The sequence below is a fragment of the Argentina silus genome (assembly GCF_951799395.1).
Source record: "Argentina silus genome assembly, chromosome: Y".
Taxonomy (NCBI): Eukaryota; Metazoa; Chordata; class Actinopteri; order Argentiniformes; family Argentinidae; genus Argentina; species Argentina silus.
Window position 1 is genome coordinate 27501667 of NC_139654.1, and position 19988 is coordinate 27521654.

At 51.3% G+C, this 19988-nt stretch overlaps 1 protein-coding gene across 1 annotated transcript in view; it reads left to right on the forward strand.

Moving 5' to 3' along the window:
* The window catches only part of LOC310824051 (tumor necrosis factor receptor superfamily member 19L-like), a gene marked incomplete at both ends in the record, with an annotated part of 44284 nt that extends 28788 nt beyond the window's left edge, over positions 1-15496 (forward strand). Inside the window, 5 exons of the mRNA XM_083696943.1 lie at positions 339-523; positions 877-893; positions 5632-5712; positions 11045-11123; positions 15145-15496. Of these exons, the coding sequence (XP_083553069.1) occupies positions 339-523; positions 877-893; positions 5632-5712; positions 11045-11123; positions 15145-15496 (714 nt within the window). The remainder of the gene's footprint in view (positions 1-338; positions 524-876; positions 894-5631; positions 5713-11044; positions 11124-15144) is intronic.
* Between the last annotated feature and the right edge of the window lie 4492 nt (positions 15497-19988).

Here is a 19988-nt window from a genome sequence, read left to right on the forward strand (position 1 = left end):
GCATTTCAGTTTACTTTGAGATATGCTAATGCTGATGCAGTACTTTTAAAAAAAAAAAATAATATTAAAGAATAGGCATATGTATTTTAGTTCCTGCTTCGAAATGTTGAGTGTCTTTCATTCTGTCTTTCCTGTCTTACAGCTTCTCATGTTGTTTATTATTTTAGATGTAGTACGGTCATTCCAACTTACATTGAACATATACATTCAGTATGAAACACATTTTGCCAGCACTATGTGCCAACCAACCAAACCACCTGAGCCACCTGAAAAGTGTTTTTCCTTGCCAGCTGTTACGGATTCTGTTCTCTGAGTTGTGAGGTATTTTCCCATGCTAGGCTTGCGGGCAGGTTGAGGGGCCAGATGAGGCAGTGCGATGCCAGTCTTGCCCAGCCGGCACGTATTCAGACACATTTGACTCAGAGCCGTGCCGCCTGCACTCCTCCTGCGGGGTCCTCAACCAAAAGGTTGTGACCTCTGGTACTTCAAACTCAGACACCGTCTGCGGAGACTGTCTACCTGGGTATGGAGTAATCTGTCTATCCATCCATCCGTCTGTCTGTCTCTGTGTGTGGGCTGCTACTGACTGTCTGTCTGTCTATCAATCTATTCAGTTAAGATAGACAAGAGTTACAAGGGGTGTTTCCTCCATACCATAGAAAAATACAGTTGTGAGGAATAAGGTCAAGATCATGACTATTTAACAAGTAAACAACAACAGAATAACTAATGGACTACCTTGTCCATGTGAACAGTATGTGGTAAAGACAGAACATTACTCCCTACAGGCTGAAAGCTTGAATCATTCTTCTGTTGTAAATCAACACCACAAGAATCTCTCTTGTACTCTCTCCTTCTCTGTGGTCCTGTCTATAGTAAACAGGTTTACGACTGTAGTTCTGCATCTTGTATATTTAGAAATGTTAGTATGGGGGGACATGCAGCGTTCGGCCTGTAGAGGGAGCTACAGGACCGTGGCCAGGGTTGTGTCGGCGAGGCTTCGTTGCACACCTGTTGCAAATGAAGTCTCGTTGGCTAGTGCTTAAGATGTGTGTGCCTTTGTCATTTCAGTAGGTGAGCTGGGAACGGCGACACGGGAGAGAGAGCGAGAGTCGAGAGTGACTTTTGACGAGGCTGGAAAGCCATCGAACTGTATTACCAGAGACTTTATGAATAAACGGGAGCAATCCCATACCGATACACTACGTCTGCCTCTGTGTACAAACGGACATTGTTACATTGGCGCCCAACGTGGTGCACAGAATGGAGACGCTAGCAGCAGCAATCTCGAGGATATCGCTGATCCTCGAACAACAGACTATCCTGCAACAGACCCAGCAGGCTGCCGTGGGAGAGATGACAGCGGCGAGGGCTGAGGACCGTGCCCTCCTCCAGGACCTCACCAGGGCCATCAGGCCGGCGCCGGGGACCGGGTCGGCACAAGGTCCCCCCAAGGTCCAGCTACAGAAGATGGGGGACCTGGACGACCCGGAGGCGTTCCTCGCGGTGTTCGAGGGGACAGCGAGGATCTCGGGGTGGCCGGACGGAGAGTGGGCCTACCATCTGCTGCCCCTCCTGTCAGGGGAGGCGCAGCTAGCGGCCCACAGTTTACCAGCGGCCGCCCAACGGGATTACCCGTCCCTGGCCCGGGCAATTCGGGACCGCCTGGGCCTCACACCGGAGGAGCACCGTCGCCGGTTTCGGGCCCTGACAATGGAGGAGGGGAGCCGGCCCTTCGCCTACGCCCAGCGGCTACGGGACAGCGCATGGCGGTGGCTGGTCCCAGAGAACAACTCGGCGGAGGAGGTCGGGTACCGGGTAGTCCTGGAACAGTTCCTCACGGGACTCCCGGCCCGAACCGCCGCCTGGGTCCAGTACCACCAGGACCTCAAGACCGCCGTGGGATTAGCGGAGGACCATCTCTCCCTCCCACCGCGGGGGCCGCAACGACCAACCCCGGCCCCGCGCCAGGGGGCGGGGGGCCGGCGCCCAGGAGGAGCCGAGGGACCGGAAGGGGAAAGGCCGGCGCCCGCCCCGAGGACGAGATGGCAGGGGTGCACCCATCCAGAGCCAACCCTGGCCCCACAGGTAGCACCCCGAGCGACAGGGGGGGTGTGTTGGCGGTGCGGACGGCCGGGCCATGTGCAGGCCGAGTGCCCGGCGATGGAGGTGGGGCAGGTCGTCCGCATCGGCGACATACCGGGCCCTCCCCCCGGACCAGGAGCGGCGTATCGTGTTCCGGTAAGGATACAGCATGATACGCACCAGGCGTTCTTGGATTCGGGCTGCATGCAGTCCATGATCCAGGAGCGCCTGGTTCGGCCGGGGGCATTGTTGAAGGCGTCGAGGGTGCAGGTGAGGTGTGTGCATGGGGACATTCACGAATATCCGGTGGTCGCTATCGAAATTCATTATGAGGGAAAAAAACATAGTGTACAGGCGGCGGTTAGCCCACGCCTCACGCATCCCCTGATTCTAGGTGTAGATTGGGAGGGGTTTCCTCAAGCGGTAAAGAGGGCTACCGGGATGCGTGCACGACAGCTAGGGAGGTGTGAGGCGTGTAATGTGCTCTGTGGTGAGGCGGCGCCTCGCGACACTGCCGGGGAGCCGGAGCCGGCGGGGGCGCCTCACCCCGAGATTTCCCCGCCGAACTATCCGCTGCTAGGCGACTTCCCCCTCGAGCAGTCTCGTGACGAGACCCTAAGATCGGCCTTTGACCAAGTGATGGTACTTTGATACGGCCAGACACAGTGCACGCCCACCCCTATTTTGCGATTATCAGCGACAGGTTATATAGAGTAAGTCATGACTCACATAGTCAGGAGGAAGTAACCCAGTTGTTGGTTCCCCGCAGCCGCCGCGAAATGGTCTTCCAGGCGGCTCATTTCAACCCCATGGCGGGCCATTTAGGGTATGATAAAACACTGAACCGTATAATGGCTCGATTTTATTGGCCGGGGATTCGGGCAGAGGTGCGTAGGTGGTGCGCTTCTTGTCGTGAATGTCAGTTGGTAAATCCCCCGGCCATTCCACGGGCCCCCTTGCGGCCCTTACCATTGGTCGAGAACCCATTCGACCGCATTGCGATGGATATTATCGGGCCATTTGACCGGAGTACACAGGGATATCGATTTGTGTTGGTCTTGATAGATTACGCCACCCGATACCCCGAGGCAATACCGCTTCGCAATATCTCTGCCAAGAGTGTAGCGCAGGCATTGTTTCAAGTAATCTTCCGCGTGGGAATCCCGAAAGAGATTCTCACCGATCAGGGCACTAATTTTATGTCACGCACCCTCAAGGAACTGTATGGCTTGTTGAACATCAAGGCGATTCGAACCAGTGTTTACCACCCGGCCACTGATGGCCTTTGTGAGCGGTTCAATCAGACCTTGAAGTCAATGATCCGGAAGTTTGTACACGAGGATAGTCGGAATTGGCATAAATGGCTAGATCCCCTGTTGTTTGCGGTACGGGAAGTCCCCCAAGCTTCCACCGGGTTTTCCCCGTTTGAATTACTCTACGGGCGTAAGCCCCGGGGTGTCCTAGACCTTCTTAAAGAAAATTGGGAGGACAGGGCTAGCGACAGTAAAAGTGAGATCCAATACGTCCTGGACTTGTGCACAAAGCTCCACGCCCTAGGGGTTATCTCACGCGAGCATTTGCTGCAAGCCCAGGAGCGTCAGAAACGCCTATACGACAGGGGAACTACCCTACGAGAATTTACACCGGGAGACAAGGTGCTCGTACTGTTACCCACCTCCAGCACGAAATTACTCGCGAAGTGGCAAGGGCCGTTTGTGGTCACACGTCGCATGGGGGACGTGGATTATGAGGTAGTACGCTCGGACCGGGGGGATAGCTTGCAGGTGTATCACGTCAATCTCCTTAAAAAATGGAACGACGTGGTCAATGTTGCTCTGGCTACAGTAATTCCAGAGAGAGAGGAGTTCGGTCCGGAAGTCCCAAAATCGAAAGTTAGCACTCCGGTCGGTATTGATAACCATCTCTCTGCTAGCCAGGCCACGGACGTTGCAGATTTGCAGGCTAAGTTCGCCGACGTGTTCTCTCCCCTGCCCGGCCGGACTACGCTCATCGACCACCCTATAGAAACGCAGCCGGGTTTAACGGTGCGCACGCGTCCCTTTTGGTTGCCGGTGCACAAACGAGACATTGTGTGCAGGGAGTTGGAAGCCATGCTGGAGCTTGGTGTGGTCGAGGAGTCCCGCAGTGATTGGTGTAGCCCCATCGTGCTTGTCAACAAGCCAGATGGGGCTATACGGTTCTGTGTGGATTATAGACGGGTTAATGCGGTCTCCAAGTTCGATGCTTATCCGATGCGCCGGGTTGACGAGCTCTTGGACCGGCTTGGTACGGCCAAGTACTTCACGACATTGGATTGCACGAAGGGATACTGGCAGATTCCACTCTCGCCGGTGTCCCGGGAGAAAACGGCATTCTCCACTCCGCTCGGGCTCTTCCAGTTCACAGTGCTCCCTTTCGGGTTGTTCGGAGCCCCAGCCACTTTTCAGCGCCTCATGGACCGTATTCTGCGGCCGCACTCTGCCTATGCTGCGGCCTACCTAGATGACATTGTCATTCACAGTGACACCTGGGCGCAGCATGTGCGGAGTGTGGCTGCTGTTCTGCGGTCCCTGAGGCAGGTGGGGCTGACGGCCAACCCGAAAAAGTGCGTGATCGGGCGGAGGGAGATCCGGTATCTGGGGTACCACTTGGGTCGGGGGGAGGTGCGGCCGCAGATTGAAAAGACTGCCGCCTCTCCTCGGCCCAAGACGAAGAAGGAGGTGAGGGCCTTCCTGGGGCTGGCTGGCTATTACCGGCAGTTCGTGCCAGGGTTTTCAGAGCTGGCCAGTCCCTTGACGGACCTCACCCGGAAGGGTGGCCCGGATCCGGTCCAATGGTCGGGCCAGTGCCAGGGGTCGTTCGAGGCCCTTAAGGGAGCTCTTTGTGGAGAAACGGTCCTGTATGCGCCTGATTTTAACCTCCCTTTCTCCCTACAGATGGACGCGTCGGATAGAGGGCTGGGAGCAGTGCTGACCCAGCGCGTGGAGGGGGCTGACCGGCCGGTGCTGTACCTGAGCCGCAAGCTGTCGGAGAGGGAGGGCCGGTACAGCACCGTGGAGAAGGAGTGTCTGGCCATCAAGTGGGCGGTCGGCACCCTCCGCTACTACCTGCTGGGTCGCGCTTTCACCCTCTACTCTGACCATGCCCCCCTCCAGTGGCTCCACCGCATGAAGGATGTGAACGCGAGGATCACCCGGTGGTATCTCGCGTTGCAGCCCTTCAACTTTTCGGTCGTGCACAGACCGGGGGCGCAGATGGTCGTGGCAGACTTCCTCTCCCGTGCAGGGGGGGGGGGGAGTAGGTCGTCGGCCGTCGTGTCCCCGGCCTGTGTCGGGCGGTGGGGGTATGTGGGGGGACATGCAGCGTTCGGCCTGTAGAGGGAGCTACAGGACCGTGGCCAGGGTTGTGTCGGCGAGGCTTCGTTGCACACCTGTTGCAAATGAAGTCTCGTTGGCTAGTGCTTAAGATGTGTGTGCCTTTGTCATTTCAGTAGGTGAGCTGGGAACGGCGACACGGGCGACACTATCTTTCTCTATCCCTCTGTAGGTATCGGTTGTCCCTACATAGTAGATGACCCCAATGAAGACACCATCAGTGTACTTGTACGCCTCATCACTGAGAAAAAAGGTATGCGTCCCTAACTGATGATGTCAGTGTCTCTGATGCATGCACTTCATTACCCTGGGTAGACAAACACAGGAATGGGCTAGGTCCGTGGAAGGTAGACAAGGGGGGAAGACGAGGGTTTTAGGGGATCACAGGAGAACGCGGTGAAACACAAAACAAACACTAGAAACACGGGAGGACATGAAAAGGCTGGAAGCGTATGTGATACTCAAAGAGTTACCGTGGGACACAGTACGTTCTGGCACTGGAGTGGAGTTCAGGCAGGGTTCTTATAGGGCGGTGATTGCAGATGGTTCGCAGGTGTGCTGAGTGGAGACAGGGAACAGGTGTGCTGTCGAATGGGAGGCGGATGCTCCAGCGATGATCGCCGGGGCCTCAAGATGGTACCAGAGGGCTGGTTAGGAGGGGGAACCGTAACAGTACCCCCCTCCCTACGGGAGACACCGGGCGACCGTCCTGGAGCGTCTGGATGGGCCCGATAGAAGTCGGCCAATTAAGGAGGGGTCCGCGAAGTAGGAGGCCGGGACCCAGTCCCGATCCTCGGGCCCATAGCCCTCCCAGTCGACCAGGTACTGGAAACCGCGACCCCTACGGCGGACCTCCCTCACGGTCCACACGGGGTCGCCATCGTCCAGCACTCGGGGCGGAGGGGGGGCTTCAACAGGGGGAGACAAGGGGCTGGAGACTGCAGGCTTGAGCTGGGATACGTGGAAGACAGGGTGAATGGACATGGAGGTTGGGAGGGTGAGACGTACTGCGGTGGGGTTGATGAACTGGTCGATTTTGAAGGGGCCCACATAGCGTGGGGCGAGCTTCCGGGAGGTGGAGGGGAGGTTGAGGTCCTTGGCCCGTAGCCAAACCCGTTGACCAGGACGGTAGGTGGGGGCGACACCGACGGAGGTGGGCCCTGGTGGACGGGACCGCAACCTCTACCTCCTGGCTGGGGAACATGGGGGGTTGGTAACCCAGGGAACACTCGAAGGGGGACATCCAGGTGGCGTTGCTGGTCATAGAATTGGGTGCGTACTCCACCCAGGGCAGATGTTGGCTCCAGGTGGAAGGATGACGGGAGGAGACACAACGGAGAGCCGTCTCCAAGCACTGGTTGGCTCGCTCCACCTGGCCATTGGTCTGGGGGTGGTACCCGGAGAAAAGGCTGACCGTGGCCCCAATGCCCTTGCAGAAGGCCTGCCACACCCGGGAAGTGAATTGGGGACCACGGTCAGACACGATGTCCTGGGGAATGCCATGGAGACGGACAACGTGGAGCACCAGGAGGTCTGCGGTCTCAGCAGAGGAGGGGAGTTTGGGAAGGGCGATGAAGTGGGTGGACTTCGAAAACCGGTCAACGATGGTGAGGACCATGTTTTACCCTGGGAGGCAGGAAGACCAGTTACGAAGTCCAGGGCTGTGTGAGACCAAGCCTTACTCCGGGCGCAGATGGTGCATGCGGCCACGTACTCCCGGGTGTCCATCTCCATGGCGGGCCACCAGAATCGCCTCCGGATAAATTATAGCGTCCGGCTCCCTCCTGGGTGACACGCGAACTTGCTACCATGCCCCCACTCCAGGACTCGGGATCGGGCTGACGGGGGAACGAAGACACGTCCGGGGTGTCCGCCTCCTGGGCTAGGGTGAGTATGCTGGGCCGCCCGGACCACGGAGTCGATGGCCCAGGTGACGATGCCAACCACTCGGGAGGGGGGAAGGATGGTGCCGGGGGTTGACGGAGCCACCTCCTCCGGGGCTAGGCGGGAGAGTGCGTCGGCCTTGGTGTTAGTGGAGCCCGGCTTGTAGGTGATGGAGAACTCAAAACGTGTGAAGAAGAGGGCCCAGCGTGCCTGGCGGGAGTTGAGCCTCTTGGCCGACCGGATGTAGGTCAGGTTCTTATGGTCGGACCAGACCACAAAAGGCTGCTGGGCCCCCTCGAGCCAGTGTCTCCACTCCACCAAGGCCGCATACACTGCCAGCAGCTCCTGGTTGCCCACGTCATAATTCCTCTCTGCCGGTGTCAGCCGCTGGGAGAAGTACGCACAGGGGTGGAGTCTCTGGTCCTCCGCGGACATCTGGGACAGGATGGCCCCGAGGCCGGTGTCAGATGCATCCACCTCCACAAAGAACTGACGGGTAGGGTCGGGGTGGATGAGCACCGGGGCCGCCGTAAACAGACTCTTCAGCGTCGAGAAGGCGGCCTCTGCCTCCGTGGTCCAGGAGTACGGGCGGAGCGTGGAAGTGAGGGCGGTCAGTGGGGCGGCCACCTGGCTGAAACCCCGGATGAACCGCCGGTAGAATCCTGCGAAGCCCAGAAAGCGTCTTAGCTGTTGGCGGTTCAGGGGTTGAGGCCACTCCACCACCGCCTGGATCTTCTTTTCGTCCGCCCGTAGGTGACCCGTCTCCACGACGTGGCCCAAGTACTTCACGGAGGCGGCGTGGAACTGGCACTTCTCGGCCTTCACAAAGAGTCTGTTCTCCAAGAGTCGTTGGAGGACCAGATGGACGTGCTGCTGGTGCTCCCCCTGGAGAACACCAGGATATCGCCCAGGTAGACCACCACAAAGATGTTCAACATGTCACGCAGCACATCGTTCACTAAGGCCTGGCAGACGGCCGGGGCATTAGTGAGCCCGAAAGGCATCACTAAATACGCAAAGTGCCCCAGGTGAGTGTTAGGAGGTCTAGCTTAGTGAAGACGGCTGCGTGACGAAGGGGCTCGAAGGTCGAGCTCAGGAGAGAGTCGATATTTGTTCCTCACCGTGATGGCGTTGAGGCCCCGGTAATCGATACAGGGCCGGAGGTCTCCTCCTTTCTTCTTCACGAAGAAGAACCCCGGGGAGGAGGAGGGCCGGATGATGCCGAGGCCAGGGACTCTGAGATATACTCCCGCATGGACTGCTTCTCCGGGAGTGAGAGGTTATACAGTCGGCTGGACGGGAGGGCGGCACCGGGAACGAGGTCAATTGAACAGTCGTAGGGGCCGTGAGGGAGAAGGGAAAGGGCACGCTCCTTGCTGAAGACCTCGGCTAGGTGGTGGTAGAATGGAGGCACGCCGGATAGGTCTGGGGACGGGGCGACCTGTCTGGGAGGTCCGGGTGGAGAGGGGGGCGGAGCGGAGGCAGTTAGCATGACACCTCACGCTCCATCCCAGGATCCTCCCAGAGGTCCAGCACACGTGGAGGTTGTGCCTCTCCAGCCAAGGTCTACCTAGCACGAGTGGAACAGTGGATGCGGGGATGACAAGGAGCTGGAGAGTCTCGCTGTCGTTACCAGACAGAGTGAGGGTAAGGGAGGTGGTTTGATGGGTGATGGTACCCAGGGGTCGACCGTCCAGAGCCTGGGCGTGAATGGGGGCATCCAGCGGGAGCAGGGGAATCCCAGCCTCCTTAGCCAGGGTGGCGTCAATGAGGCTGTCGTCGGCCCCGGAATCCAGGAGGGCGCCCAGGCTATAGGACTCCTAGTTCCAGGCGAGAGTTGTGGGGATGAGCCGAGTTTGAGGGGTGCCAGGGTGGGCGAGAGTAGCATGGCTTACTAGAGAGAGGGGTCCTGACAAGCCATGCCCTTTTGCTGCGGACGAGTCGGGCAGGCCCGGATGTAATGACCGGTCTGCCCGCAGTAGAGACAACGCTGGTCCCGGAAACGCTGCTCTCGCTCTGCTGCGGACAGACGGGACCTGCCCACCTGCCTCGGTTCCTCCTCGACCCTGGGAACCGGCGTGGGAATGGGGGGTGCCGTGGGAATAGGGGCTCGGGGAGGTCCGGCAAGGGAACTGGGAGGAGAGCGGCCAAGGGTGGTCGTCCACCCTGGAGACGGAGTCCTGACCTGACTGCGTTCATAACGCAGGGCGAGGGTGACCAGCTCCTGATAGGACGAGGGGCGGTTCTTCAGAAGCCAGTCCTTTATGTCATCGTTCAGTCCTCGCTTAAATGCGCTGTGAAGCGCCTTATTCCCCCAGCCACTCTCCGCCGCGAGGGTGCGGAATAATCCCCTGGCGGATGACGTGGAGGCGGGACGCTGCATCGGCACCCTCCTGGGGGTGATCGAAGACGAAGCGGAACTCCGCCTTGACATCCTCGTAGTTCGACGCCAAGGCGGAGCTCTTCAGCGCGTGCCCGGTCAGCAATGAGATTACGAAGGCCACCTTGTCCCCTCCGGAGCAGAATCTGCTGGGCTGGAACTGGAAGGCAAGTTCGCATTGAGCCAGGAAGCCGCGGCAGAGATCGAACTGCCCTCCGAAGGGGCAAGGAGGCGCAAGGTGAGGCTCTCGGAGGCCGTGAGGAGCCTGGACACTGGGTCCGGGGGCTGGGCTCATATCTGACGGCATCGGTGTTGGCACAGAGGGTTGGGGTAAGGTCGAGGCGTGGAGCTCGAGGTGGGTGAGGCGCTCATTCATCTGTCGGAAAGCGCCATCGATCCGGTCCGTGACCCGGTTCAGGAGGGCGTCGTGTTGTTGGATGATGACGAGCAGGGGATGGTTGGTGCCTCCCTCCGACCCGGCTATCTGATGCCGTCTGGTTCCGACATTTGGCCAGAACGTTCTGTTACACAGGAACGTCTGAGGAACCAAATGACGGCACACAGAGAAGGTGGTGGGGTTTAGCCTGAAGGCGTATTTAATAATAAAAGGGAAAAGGGTAGGGGAGAGAAGGATAATCCAAGTGAGAGTAGTCCAGGGTCGGTCCAGGGTTCGGCAGGCAGGCGGGTAGTCAGACGAGCAGGGGTTCGGCAGGCAGACAGGTAGTCAGACGAGCAGGGGTCAGCAGGCAGGCGGGTAGACAAACACAGGAATGGGCTAGGTCCGTGGAAGGTAGACGAGGGTTCTAGGGGATCACAGGAGAACGCGGTGAAACACAAAACAAACACTGGAAACACGGGAGGATATGAAAAGGCTGGAAGCGTATGTGATACTTGAAGAGTTACCGTGGGACACAGTATGTTCTGGCACTGGAGTGGAGTTCAGGCAGGGTTCTTATTGGGCGGTGATTGCAGATGGTTCGCAGATGTGCTGAGTGGAGACAGGGAACAGGTGTGCTGTCGACTGGGAGGTGGACGCTCCAGCGATGATCGCCGGGGCCTCAAGGTGGTGCCAGAGGGCTAGTTTAACAGGAGTCAATTGATTTCCCACCTGGGACTATCAAGTTATTGTTGAGTTTCTTCAGTCATTCGGTTTGAACCAAATTCGGTCTGTCAACGTTGGGGTTGCAAATAGATGGAATATTCCCAGTAAATGTCAAAGCTTTCATGGAAACATTCATGAATGAAACACACTGAATGAAACACATTGAATCAGGATTTTGTTTTTAAAGATCGGATTGCAGTAACTTTGTGTGCATGACAGAGAATGCTGCTGCACTGGAGGAACTGCTGCTGGAGTACGAGAGTAAACAGATGGCCATCAGCAAAGCCTCATCAATCAAGTGAGAACCTAGCTTCTTGCATACACACACATACTGTATACATTGTACACTCACATGCACACATATACAGTATACAGTGTACACCCACACACATTTACATTACATTTACATTCATGGCATTTAGCAGACGCCTTTATCCAAAGCGACTAACAACAAATACATTTGTTTATGTAAGTGAATCATCTACCCATCAGTCATCATAAGAAAAAGTAATCAATGCTCGGACCAGGGGCCATTGGCAGTCACAATGCTAGAAGAAGGAAAAATTACTTTTAACAGGAGAGAAACTTGTACAGGGGGGTAGTGGGGATGAAGAGGTCTTTAGGAGGGACCGTTAATATGTAGCCTGAAGAGATGGGTCTTCGATCTACACACTCAGACAGACTAAAGGGATGGTTCAGCCTATTTTCATGTTCAGGTGAATTGTCATCTAATTTGAGTTGTCCTCATAGGCCAGTTTTGAAGCTTCAATTGATTTGCACATGGAATATCAAATACAATTATCAACAACTTCTCAATCAAAAGTTAATGATTACCAAAGATAAATGTTTCCTAAATCAGATGATTAATATTCAATTGATTTGCACATGGAATATCAAATACAATTATCAACAACTTTTCAATCAAAAGTTAATGATTACCAAAGATAAATGTTTCCTGAATCAGATGATTATAAAACAATTATTTTAATCACCTCAAAATAAAGAACTGAATAGCTTTATTTACTCGTCTGCTATTGAGCATTATAATGGAACTTGTGGCGCCCGCCCCGTGCCTAAGCCCATGCGCGAGTGTGGGAAGGTGGTAAATGGAGTGTATATCTCGCCTCGTCTCTGCTGTCCCTCTCTTGCCCCGTGTTGTCTTTGGCAGGACCATGTATGGAGTTCCTGCGCCCCAGGGGGCCACAGCTGCAACCCGTGGAGATAATCACCGTATGCCCATACATGGAGTTCCTGCTCGTCAAGGCACAGCTGAAGGGCATCAGCAGGAGCAGCAGAGACCGTACAAAAGGAGCCAACGGAGCACCCAGTAGAGGAGGGTTGCTATGGCGAACCAAGGAGCAGTGAGAGAGTGAGAGAGTGAGAGAGTGAGAGAGAGCCCTTGAAGCCCGAGCCCGAGCCCGAGCCCGAGCCCGAGCCCGAGCCCGAGCCCGAGCCCGAGCCCGAGCCCGAGCCCGAGCCCGAGCCCGAGCCCGAGCCCGCTACGTTGCCAACCTTCGCCTGTCTGACCTGGAACGTAAGAGGACCACCCACCGTGTACCGAACCCCCCTGCTATCTTCACGACACGACGCCTTCTCACCCCCACCCTCTCTCTATCATTTCCCTCTCCCCGCTAACCGAATAAATATCTTTGATTATAATTCTGGTGTGGACCTCTCTGCTTACACTGTGTTTGGGTCCGTGACGCGCCCGCACACCCCGGCGGCCGTCACGAACTGTTTTCATAAAAAATAATTTCTAACAAGTTAATATATTTCCACCAGTTGACAGTAAACTAGACATGGGGAGAGGCCTGTAGTACACCTTTTGTGATCTACTAGTTATTATTATAAAAATGTATTTCATAAGCTAGCTGTACACAATAGCTCCTAATGCAATTTATTCTGACATTACATTCAATTACAGAGAAGTGTGCATATTTCTACTCCATTTAGGAAGTATAGATAATCTAGGACTACCAACTCTCATCCAAATATTGCAAGCTCCCTTTTTCCATTAGCTAACATTTGCCATTTGAGTCTAAATGACGCTGATATTTAGCTAGCTAAGATGGCGAACTTACTAGGCTAGCCAGAGTCAAACATATGGCTACCGGATAGCTATGAGACATCTACTGTACTGGGCAGCTAGCTAGCTAGCAAACAAACTCACCTTGATATGTATTCTAGCAAAGTTTGTTTTCAACGTCTTTGTTGTAGAAAGTGTATTAACTTTGGGTTGCGCAGCTCACATGTGAACACAAGTATTTTGGGTGGACCTGGTTACTTTCATAAATGTGCTTAAGTATGGCCACAGTGTTTCTGTGACATTTTGGTCCTGGTCCATACTGTACTGCAACTCGTACAAAACAGTTTGTGTGTTACTGAAGAAGGCGTGCAATCACAGTGAAATCACAAGACTATTGAGTCAAGAGAGAGAGTGAGGTGCAACCAAGTGAAAAGGGGGGGGGGGGGTGGTAGGGTATTTTGAAGTCTAAAGGCTGGAATAATTCCTGGAATTCCTTTTTATTTGGTGTGTGATTTGTTTTTTTTAGTTTTTTGGGGTGAGTCGTGACAGTAGCTATACCACTACATGACAAAAAAGTAGTTAACTACTGAAAACACTGCTAAGATTAGAATTTAGTTTAACTACCACCAAGCTACAGCAAATGTAGTTGTAGCAAAATGTAGTCAACACTGCTACTCGCCTATGAGGACAACTCAGGGTAAGATGATATTTCACCTAAACATGAAAATAGGCTGAACCAACCCTTTAAGCCTAGTCATGCACTTCAAGGTCAACTGAGAGAGGGCGATAATGAGAAGAATAAAGAACAGAGAGAGAGATGGAGCTTGAGGAGGGACGGATAGAGGTGGATTGAGATTGATAGCGAGTGAGGGCCTTGAAGCATCATCTGCCAGCTTTGGATGTAGACCCAGGCTCTTCTTATTTGTGATGAATTTAATATCTGTTATACTGCACTTTCTGCAACTGTATATGCTGCAAAGTGCTGCACAGCACTCTTTCATGTTGGGATTGAATGTCACAGCATATGTCACCCAGTGCTGTGAAGTGATGCTAATCAGCTCCTCTGCTGAACTGTCGTGTTCGATTACAGCAAATACTTACACTCACCGAACACTTTATTAGGAACACTATACTAATTACTGGGTAGGGCCTCCTTTGCTCTCAAAACAGCCTCAATTCTTCGTGGCATTGATTCCACAAGATGTTGGAAACATTCCTTTGAGATTCTGGTCCATGATGACATGATTGCATCACGCAATTCCTGCAGATTTTTCAGGTGCACTTTCAAGCTGTGATTCTCCCGTTCTACCACATCCCAAAGGTGTTCTATTGGATTCAGATCTGGTGACTGGGAAGGCCACTGAAGAACACTGAACACATGTTCATGAAACCAGTTTGAGACAACCTTTGCTTTGTGACATGGTGCATTATCATGCTGGAAGTAGCCATGAGAAGATGGGTAAATTGTGGCCATGAAGGGATGCACATGATCAGCAACAATACTTAAATAGGCTGTGCCATTCAAGCGATGATTGATTGGTATTAACGGGCCCAAAGTGTGCCAAGCAAACATTACACCACCTCCACCATGAGAAGGTGTACAGGTGTTCCTAATAAAGTGTTTGGTGAGTGTACTTCTCTTCACCCCATAGAGCCTCACTGTACTAAAGTGAATGATAATTCAATAATCAGAATTTACAGAACTATAGTGGCTACAGCCCATCATAGATAGATGAGCGAAAATGTCCCATTGCCTCTCTGTCGCTATAGTCACTGTACTGTAGCTCAGCTGCTGTAGCATGGGAGCTTTGGGTTCTGGAAATCTCTAACTGCATGCACATGTATGTTCAGGTAAGCTCTGAGTGCGCGTACACACACACACATTAATTCTGGAAAGCTCTAAATACCCATCTCTTTTACACCTGCCTGGGGTCATTCAGGGTTGTGGAGGTCACACCAGTTTGCATAGAGCTGGGGCCCATATCTTTATTCATTTCTATGGCTCAGCCTTTCTACCCAACACAATGGAACAATGCAGGACCAGGGGGCTGGGGTTGGGAAGTGTGCTTTTTTTATAGACGGGTAGGATGGGGCTCAATGTGGGGTTTCATTAAAGGGGTTGGGGATTCAGACTTCAATCTGGCACTTTTATGATATACAGTAGTTACACTGTTGTGGCAGATAAGTTGTGTAGAAATCCCCACCAGACAGGCACTAAATACACACATACAAAAACATAGTGCGTGCGTGCATGCGTGCGAGAGTGCACAGCTCACATGTGTCTGTGTCCCAGGTTCCCAGTGCTGTCTCCCCTGTCTCAATTCCGTTCCCTGCCAAGACTGTGCCCCCACCAGTCCCATCTCCACACCATCAGTGGTCTCTCTGGCCTCGCCCCCCGACACGGCTATTGCTGCTCTCGCTGTGCCCAGCGGAAATGGCCCCCCATCCTCTTCCCCCCCTTCAACCCCATCAAACCCCCCCATACCCTCCTCCTGACCCCCCTGGACACCCCTCTGCTGAGAGGAGTGTGTGTGGACACACAGCACACACACACCTCACCCCAGCTGTTTCAGAGCCAGGTGGATGGGCCAGAGGGGAAGGGGAAGAAACCTGAGGAGTTGACCATTCTGTCTGTTGGGAGGTGAGAATGGACGACAACACATTTGAATACTTGGATCCACAAGAAGCAAATGACTGAACTGAATTGAATGTGCCAGTCATCTGTTTGATTGATAGGTTCCAGGTTGCCCAGATCCCAGAGCAGAGGACCATATCAATGGAAAGAACAACCCCCGCAGAGTTGAATGACTTAGACTCAGCGAAGGAGAAAGCTCTTCTTGGGGGGAACAACTCTTCATCACCTACATCATAATTAGCCACAAGGGGGAGGCAACAGGTGAGGAATGCTTATGTACAGCTGTGTTTATTTTTATTTATTTCTTCTTCTTTCTTTCTTTTTCATTCCTTTTTTTCTTTTTTTAGCTGTTTCTCTCTCTTTGACTCTCTTGCTCTCTCACTTTCTTCACAGAGGCAGTTAGGTCATGTTCTTGTAGTTACCACTGAATTATTTAACACACACACCAGAATGTCTCTTTGTGACATGCAAAAACGCTACATATCGTCTGCTGAAATGATTCCAATGAATGTCCACAGTCCTGACAAACACACACATGGTCATAAGTCCACTCATTCCGTTGGCTCAGTTCCATTCCTGGCCCTGCCCATTGGTTAGGGAGTTTCTGAGACTGTTTCCCGTCCTTTGTCCTGCCTGTTCCCCAGTATGGTTTGTCAGTGTCTAGTTAGCAAGGAAGCTCCTTACTGCCCTCTGGTGCCAACAGAAGTATGGCACGATCTCGGTGTGCTCTGAATTACTTACCCTAACCTTAAAGGGGCAATCTGTGATTGGTACATTGATTTTTGGGCTTTAAAATAATTATATATAGCCATTCCATTGATTCTTGAAGAATACACTTTAACTTAAACATGTTTCATTATAAATGCCTAGTTCAACTCTCTTACCACAAATATAGGCTTGTTTTACTCCATTGTTTGTTAACAATGTAATTTGTAAATAACACTGTATAGCGTCAAAAACATGGTTAAAACTATGACTTTGATCTCATGGATGGTCAATCCTTGCATCCTCAGCTCCATCTATGAATTTGAGAGTGATTTCTCCAGCCCTATCCTCAGCTGTTTAGCAGAAAAAGTGGCGAGGTGACCGCTTTGTTGGTGTTGGAATCCCAGATGCCCCTTTAATCCTAATACTTACCCTGAAAGCTCAAAGAGTACAAAGAGCTTGTGTACATACATGCTTATTCTACCATGGCCACCTAGTGACTAACCTTAAGGTAGTTTACCTTAAAGTAAACTCTCTATGAGACAAAAATCCTGTGTCAACATGTTCCTAATCATCTCTCGCTCTCTCACTCTCACACACACACACACACACACACACACACACAGGTAAACAGCTAATCATTGGAAGGGTAATAACTCCATCTTGCTGTTGATGACATCATAATTGATGGATTCAACAATGGCTGCCAGGGGTTGAGAGACCTCCTCCATGGAGACTTGGGATACCAGAGAAAGGAAGACCATTGTTTATTCTTATTAATCTTCATCTTTTAAAAGAAAGGAGTGGAGGAGAGAAAGAAATGAGAGGAGATAAAGGAAACGAGAAGAGAGGAGGAACAAAATGCACTCTCAACACACACCTAGCCCACATGGTTGTATGCTTCCATAAGATTGTGGATAGGGTGGAGGACCTTAACTGTCTGCACTCAATGCTGTGCAATAAACACGCAGACACGGTACACTTAGCATGCATGCACAAATACACTCACCGAACACTTTATTAGGAACACCTGTACACCTTCACATACAAACAAACTTACACACACAATCACACATCCATTAACAATGAAACAACAACACGAAGAACATCACTCAAATCTTAGGTCTCAACATTTTTTATAATAGTTTAATAGCCTTTTTAGCTCTTCTTACATTTGAAATGCTGATTAGCTGTTGAAGGCCCTCTTGATAATCTTGAATGTAGTCGTCTTAACCAGACAATACTTGTGGTTGAGCTCTCGTCATCACATGGACATTGACAGAGTAAGACATAGTCCTGATTTTAAACAGGCATAGCATTAATTATACTTTTAACTATTTGACTGCATCAGATTCATTTTTGATGTGTAGGGGGCCTTGTACATTTTTGTATACATGTTAAAAGAGGTGTGAGAGAAATGGAGAAACTGAATTGCCCTGGTTTTTATTACAGCTCTTTTTGTTTTGTACAAGTTTGGTGAGAGTTTGCAGTGCGCTTCTGATGTACTTGACTTTAGCCTGTTACCCGTATGAAACATTTAGGAATTGCAACCATTTTTATACACAGTATATTATACACAGGCTCAAATGTAATTGGACAAATTAACAATCATAAATAAAATGTTCATTTTTAATACTTTGTCGAAAATCCTTTGCAGGCAATGACTGCCTGAAGTCTGGAACCCATGGACATCACCGAATGCTGAGTTTCCTCCTTTGTGATGCTTTGCCAGGCCTTTACTGCAGCTGTCTTCAGTTGTTGTTTGTTCGTGGGTCAAAACATACTGCGAAAGCAACCCAGGAGTTTTTTAAGGCAAAGAAGTGGAATATTCTGCAATGGCCGAGTCAATCACCTGATCTCAACCCAATCGAGCATGCATTTCACTTGCTGAAGACAAAACTAAAGGCAGAAGGACCCACGAACAAGACAGGTGCAAACAACACAGGCCAAAAGCAACAGACAAGACAGGTGCCTGGGAGAAAGTTCGGGACCAGCCATTTCTCAAAGTATAATTCTCCTGTGCATTCACAGTTATACCTGGTTCTATGTCAGATTTAGCGTTGCACTGATGGGCTGATCAACTGATCAAATCAACAGTTGTCGTGGAATTCTAAGTTAAAATACTTTGAAATAAAATGCCAAAGACTAGAGCTGATGGTTTATTCAGAGACTTTTATTACAAGTAACAAAAGCAGAGGTGGTTCACGAAGCATCCCCCTTTGTCTCCCAGTACACCATTTTTATACAATTCAAATTTAGGTTCCATCCCTCATATGCAAATCATTTCCACTTCCTGGCTGTTCGCCACCAATATCATTCACCCAGTTCCTATACCTCGTCACGGCTTGGTTTCCCCTTCCATTTCTAAAGATAGTTCTCAGGTTGCTACAATATTGGTGGTGAGCTCATCGTAATTATCAAAAAGAATATTACATCATCCTTGGTACTGATTAGTACTGTTCCTGTTAAAATATTTCTAGTGCTTGGTACCCCTGGATCTGCTACTTTCATGTACCAACGTCTAGGCACTTCCTGATATCACTCCCTCCATAAATCATTACTCCCTCTATCCCTTAACCTGTTTTCTCATGGAATATTTATAATTGTTTTTCATAACTCACTTTTGGCCTCTTTGTCCTGTCTTATATGGAATGTTTATAATTGGTTAATATTACATCACCCCCTGTACTCCTTATTACTGTTTCCTGTTCTCATGCTCTGGGTATCTACTTCCTCTAGGCTCTGATCCTTTCATGCACCAACTTCTACCTCTGGTTATCTCTTGATTTTACTCCCTCTCTACATCAACCTGTTTTCTTATGGAACATTTATAATTGTTTTTCATAACTCACTTTTGGCCTCTTTGTCCTTTCCTATGTTCTCTCTTTATTTGCTATAGAAATTTACCATACAGTGAGCTGTTAACATACATTTCTCGCTGGGTATGAAATCACGTGCAGATGTGAGACTGTCACTAAATAATGGGCGACTTCTTCTCCCCGTCTTATCTTGCCCTGTGCCAGGCTCTGCTGACCACAAACTCTCCGGGTCCCACAAGATAACATTAAGAAGTAAAACTCTGCTGTAATTCATGCTGGACACAACTTCACACTCACAAAGAGACTGTGTTATCAAAAGTTCACTACATTGTCACAAACACAATATATCAAACAGAGCAATAGTATTCAAATACACCACCAAAATCACTAAAGCCGTGCTTCTATATACTAGGCCTTTATTTACTTTCAATGGCAGCGGGGGCACCAAACTCTTAAGTTGACTTATGACCTCTTCTGCCCGGCCCTTCACTACCCTCCAGTGGTCAGCTCTCATCACTCTGATCAGCTTCAGGTATAATGAATCCATTGGCAGCTGATCATGGTAGATATCCTTGTACTTTTCCTATCTCCTTATGCTTTCTCTTAACAGGTCCTAATTACCACGATCACAGCTGATTCCACAAAATGCGCACACACACATGCATGTGTATGCACATTTAAGAACACTCATGCACTCACAGGTTGGTATCCATCACACATTTATGAGTTTTCACTGTCCATGCCAGCAGTAAGCTTGTGTTGGTTCTAATACAGATATCTATAGCTGGCTAATATCCAACTCTGTGTGTCTTTGTGTTGTTACCGTAATGACTTGCCAGGCACACCCTAGTAGAATCTACTGTAGTACAGGCATGCCGTAGGCGAAATAACTTCTACTGCCTGTTCTGAAGGGTAGGTCCTCTACGTAGTGTATAAATGTGTATCAGACACACACTACAATAATAGACATGGCCATAT